At 48.3% G+C, this 7764-nt stretch overlaps 1 protein-coding gene across 1 annotated transcript; it reads right to left on the bottom strand.

Moving 5' to 3' along the window:
- Positions 1 to 4560: 4560 nt before the first annotated feature.
- LOC123064073 (ubiquitin domain-containing protein 1) lies at positions 4561 to 7693 on the bottom strand. The gene is made up of 4 exons (XM_044487708.1): positions 7495 to 7693; positions 6005 to 6127; positions 5092 to 5211; positions 4561 to 4991 (listed from the first exon to the last, which is right to left on the bottom strand). The coding sequence occupies exons 1-4, from the start codon at positions 7526 to 7528 to the stop codon at positions 4927 to 4929; spliced, it is 342 nt and encodes a 113-aa protein (XP_044343643.1). The 5' UTR covers positions 7529 to 7693; the 3' UTR covers positions 4561 to 4926.
- Between the last annotated feature and the right edge of the window lie 71 nt (positions 7694 to 7764).

The raw sequence follows: 7764 nt of genomic DNA, 5'->3' as shown, positions 1-7764 counted from the left end.
CGCCCCGCAGCTCGCCGGCGCGAGAGGGAGCGGCAGGGCCCGATGGCGCGAGGGGGAGCGGCGGGGCCCGACGGTGCGAGGGGGAGAGAGGGGCGGCGGAAGGAGGTGTCGGCCGGCACGGCGGAGGCGAGGCCGCTTGATGTATCTGATGTCCGCTCTGTCCGCTTTTGGGCTCTCCCGTTGGATGCCCGCAGTGTCCGCCCCGCGTCCGTTTGGCGGACATGAGACCCAAACGGACAAAACCCGGACAAAATCCGTGTCCGTTTGGGTCCCTACGTTGGAGTTGCTCTAATCGCTGGATCTTTGCTTTCGCCCCGACCTATGAGTTAGAGTTAGTTTGGACTCAACTAAGCCAAAAAATATCCAAACAGAAAGGTTAGTTTGGGTTAGATGCATCTAACCTATTTAAAAAATGTAACTCACCTAAGAGGTGCTTATTTGGGTTAGTTCTTCTTGGGATCACTAGGAAACACTTTTTTCTCTCTCTCTTCCTGTAGCAGATCCCTCCCCATTTTCTCGAAGCTTCTCGTCCTCTCCCTCCCTCCCTCTCGCACTGCCCGTGAAAGCATCTCGCCGTATCCGCGCTTCACTTAACCCTGCCATCCAAACACCTCTCTAGTTAGAGTTAGTTCAGGGTTAGAATCTAACTCTATAAACAGGGCCTTTGCTTCACTAGCTAGGATGACTGTCGTCGACCGAAAGCTGAGAACGAGACTAGTTTTCGAAGCATGAAACGACGGACGTACGAAATGCTACGCCGCCTACGTTGGTCGCTGTCGTGGTTCCAAGTCTGATAGTAGTGTAGGGGGGTAAGTGTGGAGAGGCAAGATCTTAGCTATTGAGAAGTTGTAAACACTCAAGGTTTACGAGTTCAGGCCCTTCTCGGAGGAAGTAATAGCCCTACGTCTCGGAGCCCGGAGGCGGTCGACTGGATTATGCGTGTATGAATTACAGGGGTGCGAACCCTTTACACTGAGGAGGGGGGTGGCTTATATAGAGTCCGCCAGACCCCTCCGGCCCTCAGTTATGCAGGGTTTTAAGTACATTAAGGTCTCCTGGCCATAAAAGCTACTTAATGATGACCATAAAGTGCTATGATGACCATAAAAGCTACTTAATGACCGACCGTTAGCGTGCGGAGTGACTTTAGGTCTCCTGGCCGTCGGGTGGTTGGATCTTGGTCGAGTGGTTGCTTCTTGATCGAGTGTCTTCGAGTCCGTCGAGTAAAACACCGCCAAGTCGATTGAAATGTGATTTCTTTTGAAGATTTCCTTGGGTAGGTCAGTTTGGACAGGTCTATGCCCCTACCCTACGCACATAGCTTCATCAGTCGCAACACGTAAACACGCGCGTCTTGTGTAAGCTGTCTGTAATAATGCATAGGCGCATGTGGTCAGTCAGCACGGAGCAAATCGGGGCTGCAAGATAAGCAAAATCACGCCCGCATCAGCGTTGGGGTAAAAATAGAAAGAAAAAAAAAACTCACACTTCACCGAGTTGCTCGGGCATTTCTGGCTCCTAGGAAGGCAGTGCACGTTCTCCCGCCAAGGCAGTTTGAAACGAGAGCAGAGGAGAGATCCACGTGGGAGAGGAGGCACACTGGCACTAGTGTGCTGGGCACAAGTGCAGAGTCAGAGAAGTGAGAACAGTATCTTCGGTTCCCCGGGAGTGAACGGACCCCTTCCGAAGCGTGCGCATGACTCAAAAGCAAAAGCAGCCGTGCTACTGCATATGGCTGCATACATAGATTGATGCAGAGGCCAAGGACCGAACCTTCATTTTTTTTTAAAAACCGTGCTACTGCATGTCTGCATATACGAAGGCCGCCGAAGGCATGAGCACCACTCAACCTCAACCAGTGCGTAGTACCTCAGTACTTCCTCCGGTCCTTTTTACTTTGCATATAAGAATTGTCTGAAGTCAAAAAATTTAACCATATTTATATGAAAAATATCAACATCTATCATGATAAAGTTATACAACATGAAACTTTAAGTCATGACGCATCTACTAGTATTGATTTCACATTATGAATGTTGGTATTTTTTCTATAAAGTTGGTCAAACTTTACGAGGCTTGACTTCAGATAAATCTAATATGCGAACTAGAAAGGACCGGAGGGAGTACGTACTAACTCTGACTAGAGTAAGTATGAAAGTTATTTATCCAAAACCACCACACTTAAGGCTAGGGTAACAGGTCAGTACCACATTTGAGCCATGTCACAAAAAACCATCAACTCTGGGACTAATTGGTAACGCGGAGCACTGACGGGCCGTTTTAGCCGCGGAAACAGCGAATCCGACAGGTCGGGCCCACCTGTCGGGTCGACGTGGCGTGCTTGTGTGGACAATTTGCTGCGTTGGACGAGGGCCCCATATGTCAATGACTAGAGTGTTTATCTTTTTTTACATTTTCTTTTTATTCCTCTCTTCAGTTTTCTCATGGGCATTTCAACAAACACGCTATGTGCGTGTCTTCACCGGCGCCACCACCAGGCGAGGCCGTGCGGCGGCGCACTGGGAACGGGCGCGCGAGGCATCTGCGGTAAGGAGAAACTCGACCGACGCCCATGGTGGTCTTCTCTGGGGACGCCGATGGCGGACTCGCGGCCGCGGACGGACATGCCCTCCACAGTGCGCGGCCAGGGCCTCCCTGCGCACCGCCGCCGGCAACTCGACACAAATAGCTCCAGCACCGTCGACGCGTGCTTCATCATTGCAACCACGAGGCCCGACGCTGCAACCGCCTCCATTAGCCTGAGCCCAAGCAGGATCTCCAGTGTAGGAGAAGCCTAGGGAGCGGCCCGATGCTTCTGGTTTGCCGGCAGCTCGCCGCCAGCTCGTGCCGCCAGCTCGCGATGTCAGTTCGCCGCCATCTCGCGCCGCCCTCAATGCCCGATGCAGCGCACGCATGCGTTCGTCCAAGGAGACATCTAGTCATGGAGGTACGAGGTCCAGCGCGGCGGCTCAACATGGATTTTAGGTGGCTGGGGCGGCTGGGCAGCTCGCCGGTGGTGGTGTATCTCACCGGGGTTGGGCTCCGGCGGCGGTGCGGGATTAGACAGTGGTGGGGGTTGGTGTAGTGGAGGGAGAGAGGGGAAGAAGAGAGAGCCCGACAGGTGGGGCCTTGTGCCACCTCAGCGAATTATCCACATAGGCACGCCACGTCAGCCCGACAGGTGGGTCTGACCTGTCGGTTTTGCTGTTTCCGCGGCTAAATCGGCCAGTCAGTGCTCCACGGTACCGATTAGTCCCAGAGTTGGTGGATTTTTGTGACATGGCTCAAATGTGGTGCCGATCGGTTACTCTAGGCTCAAGTGTGGTGGTTTTGGATAAATAACTCTTCTAAGTATGAAGAAGGGTTACCGGCTCTGCGCTTCACTTATTCCTTCCTTACGCTAATCGCTGGCAGCGATGGGCCAAGGCTAGCTAGTTAGGTAGTACTCCGACACATAGGGTTCTTCATATGCTAGATTCGATCTACGGACAAAATGACAGGCTATGTTCTAACCCCGAGCTGCATATACGGTGGTACGAGCATCCTGCGGCCTGATATTGGGCTGAACAGAAACAACGGCCACCATTGACCACGTACGTAACGTAGCCGGGAATCTGTGCACGGGAAAGTTACAGCACAGTAGCAGTAGTACCATGAAACGGTGTGCGGCACGGCATTTGGCGTGCGTGTCCCGTGCCGTGCCTTTTCGCGCGTCCCCGACCCACATGGACATGCACAGGGCGCGCCAAGGAGCGGCGACACCGGCGGCAACAGAGCGAGCGGACAGCACTGTGCATGGAAACGCATAGCCCGAGGCGAGCCGGTGGAGAGCTCATGGCGTATTTGATCTTGTTTATTTACGTGCTTCTGCTTGCCTAGCACTCCTCCTGCAGCTCGTGACAAAATAACCTCTGCTCCTTGTACCGACCGACCGCCGGTTAACCGCGCGCGGGCCAGTTCGAACCGGCAGTGCTTCCATCGCCGATCACATCTCAGATCCGCAATTAGCGACCCATGCTTCGCTTGCTGCAGCTATTCTAGTAAGAATCATGTAGCTGGGCTCGACCACGATTTCTTCTCAATGCAGACGATAAATGCCGCGTCTGCTTCATCATCTCATTCTCATCCTCCCAGCCTAGTTTCTTCGGCAGCTTTCCTGCCGCCGTTGCGTATGTCGTCGATCCCGTCGGTCGGTCGGTCGCTCCATACGCGCTGAATCTCGTCCTTCTAAACGCAAGGGCGAAAACCCACCTTTCAGCAATCAACTGATGAGATTTACAAGCACGGTATATTGAGTACTACAACAACATTGGTGTCTTGTCAGAGCTGCGTCGTCTTGTGGTGGGCGGATGACGTTCCGTCTTGTAAGGGTAGTGTTGTTCTGCAGCTAATAGGGCTGCCTTTTCCTTTTTCCTTTGATCTTCGGATCCTCCTCATGTTGTTTCTTCCACTACTTTCTGATAAATCTAATTGAAGCCATCAATTTGCTGGATCTTAAAAAAAAAACATATGTGTTGGAACAGTTTCATTGGACCAGTTTAAAGGGACAAATCAAGAAGCAATCAAGCACTCTGTCCCCATTATCATTGCTATAGAGCAACCCGCAAGCGCAACGCATAGGTCAAAATCACAGTGACACCACTGGTGCAGCTCTCTTCAGCAGGACAGAGGAAAGGGGTACATATAGACAGCTCAAGGACTACAACAGCCCTGCAACAGGGCCTAGCAAATAGCAATAGCCAGCAGCCTAACTGTTGATAGCCAATGACCTTCTACGACCCATTCCATCGATATGATATGAATACTACCCCGAACCAGTGACAAATGAACGATTTTACGTAACTTACACGGATCGATCTGCTTTATATACTACTCTCCTCAAACGTGTGCACGTCCGTTTTATGTCGACGCCGAGTTTTTATTTGTTCAACCATCACGGATCAGGTTTGTCGGCTCACTCAGAACGTAATTGGGCAGCTCGTACTTTGCACCTGCACCCATACAGTTCCCACAGAAATTAGTTTCGGGCGAAAAGACAGCTGAACAATAATAGCGCAGCTTGCGAAAGAGAAAACAGCAACTCAGGCTCACCTCTCTCGTCGTAACAAAGCGTGAGGTCAGGATTCGAAACGATGATTCCAGCACTGTCCACTATGGTCTGCGCAAGAGTTAAATCGGCGTCTGTAGCGGCCCTGAGTGCGTCCCAAATCTCTGCACAAACAGCGGGCAACTCGTCACCAAGGCCATACTTGCAAAACCGTCTTGCCATTGTTAAAGAATGGTGTTCAAAATTCAAAGCATCCGACAGTAACCCGTACTATCATCGGCTCAAACAACACTTTTATATCACTAGCTGCTTATTGTAAAAACGAACTGAGCAGAAGTTATCCAGATTGGCGAATAGATGACTGAACACAAATGAAATCTGACTCCCTGTAACACTAGGATTTTACTTCCATTTTATTTAGTAATTTTCTTTCATTTCATATGGCTTGAATATAAAGTACTGCTAACCTGTACCGATAAGCCCAGGGGTCATTATCAACTCTTAATAATGAAATTCTTGTTATATCTTGTTCAAGGTCCTGAACTTTTCTCTCTGAAGAATTTTACTTCGGCAGATAAAATTTGATATGGCTTGAAAATCATGTACTGCTAACTAGTACCGATGAGCCAAGGGGTCATTATCAACTTTTAAGAATGCAATTCTTACTATATCTGGTTAACAGGTCCTGAACTTTTCTGCCCCGAAGAATTTTAGTTGGACAAATAAAATTTAATATGTAAGGCGCGATAATTTGAACAGTGAAATTTAAGTATATATACTGAGAACAAAGATATATCTGTAGCCAACCTGAATAGCGACAGAAGTATCAAAATAAAACCGCATAGAAATGTTACCATAACATATAGAGACCATGAGCAACGTTGCAAATCCAACCACCCTCCTGAAGTTAAAACAGGGTATTAACTTCCAACCAACTATGTATAAACGGTTAAATACCTTTCTGTCCACCATAGTGTGGAGCTGTGTCCCAGAATTCGTCCCTCATCTGTTTGAGTTGCGCTGGTGTTATTGGCTGAGTGTGCTTCCAAGGCTTAGGCTTCCTTAGATTCTTACTGCTCTCTGTATTGAAGATAACACGTTAAAAGTTAATCACTGAATAAATCCAAAGGCATCAAGAAGTTATCACGTTAAGGGAATTTGAAAATATCCCGCAAAGTCCATTTCAAAATGAAAAAAATAAATTACACAAAGGATATCATCAGTTAAGAGGCGATGATATAATTTTTCCAACACAGAAGCAGGACTCTAGTCCAGTAATTGCTGACAAAGAGCCATACGCCCATGTTTTATCACTTGCCACAATAATACCTAGCTCAACCGTATCCATAAATCAACAAACATTTTTATTAACAATATCCTACATTTTTTTTGAACAAACAATATCTTGTAATTTTCTGAATGGCACAAGCCAAAGTACATCCTAAGTTACCTGGCCAGTAATTTGAGCAGAACTACCAGCGCACATTACTCTCTAACGAAGTGGAATCAGTGCTAAAAGTAGAAGGGCGCACTATATCAGTTGTCACTGAACAGACAAATATTTAAAGGGGAAAAGATGTTCACTTAAAATAGTATGTAGACCAAGCATTGGCACAAATGAGTGCGTCTTTCTGAAATGCTCCACCTCATAAAGTACCAGGAGCTAGGTATAAAGTACCAGGAACTAGATACGGTGTTAGCAACTGATATAAAAAATGTGCGCTTAATCAGAACAAACTCTATTCTATCAGAGAATGAACTGTCACATTTGCTTTTGCAAGTTATCACCAAATCAGCACCATTTTTCTGTGGTCCGAGATGACAAATTTCATCTGATTTACATTCCAGACCAATGATAGGTTTATTTTCCCACTAACGAAATCCAAATGCTAGCTACCTCCATGAATTTGCACTACTGACTTCGCTGTAAGCCTGACCTCAAAGGGGAAAAAAATATATACCACGGACCAAAATTTCTCAGCACACACTGGCAAATCTTTTGACTGCCTCTAATGACTACCCGATTCTTAGTAGTCGTCAGGTAACACTGACTAAACCTCGTCCCCATGAACAATGATGCCACTCTTGTGCAAAAATAAATGCTAACAAAATTCCGGCAATGAATTATCGGCTTCTTGGTCGGCGCTCTGAATCGATAGCTTAAACTGTCCATTTTTCGTTCGAATACTCTATCAACTAGCTAATTTAATTGGGCAGCAGTACCACAATTGAGGCTCTCATTATGCAAGTAAGTAAAAGCCGAGGAAGCAGATCAAACAGAAGGATTTAACCTCAGTGCTCTAGATGCAGCCCCATGATATGGTACGATCGTAGCACAATTCAGCCTTGATCAATGTGTAGCTAACCAGGCAAGGCGACAAGAAGAGAAGCACGACCGAAGACGAAGCGAGATAAGATAACGCCGAGCGAGGAAGAGAAGATGGTACCATCAACTTTGAGTGTGGATCCAGCGCAGCCCATGGCCGCCGCCGATCAGGATTCAGGCGACGATCGAATCTTCAAGGCGGGAGCAAGCGGAGGCTCCGCCCCTGGGACCGGGAAAGGAGATAGAGCACGGTGGATTGCAGCGGAAGCGAGACGCCGAGGATCAGCGGCAGAGTGACGAGAGTCAAGGCGACAAGTCAGGGAGAAAAACCAAGAAAAAAAAGAGAGAGGTGTCCTGCCACGTGGCCTCCCCCAACAGCCCACGTGGCCGT

This window comes from Triticum aestivum, chromosome 1A (assembly GCF_018294505.1).
Source record: "Triticum aestivum cultivar Chinese Spring chromosome 1A, IWGSC CS RefSeq v2.1, whole genome shotgun sequence".
NCBI classification, from domain to species: Eukaryota; Viridiplantae; Streptophyta; class Magnoliopsida; order Poales; family Poaceae; genus Triticum; species Triticum aestivum.
The sequence above is the reverse complement of the archived record's forward strand: the minus strand, read 5'-3'. Positions and strand labels throughout refer to the sequence as shown.

Bases quoted from the DNA above. Each gene is read 5' to 3' on its own strand.
- LOC123064073 (XM_044487708.1), bottom strand. From the start codon at position 7,528: ATGGGCTGCGCTGGATCCACACTCAAAGTTGATG. The intron at 5,212-6,004 runs GTATTTAACCGT...CTGTTTGTGCAG, and splicing joins ACACTATGGTGGACAGAAAG to AGATTTGGGACGCACTCAGG. The intron at 4,992-5,091 runs GTGAGCCTGAGT...GTATGGGTGCAG, and splicing joins GCTTTGTTACGACGAGAGAG to GTGCAAAGTACGAGCTGCCC.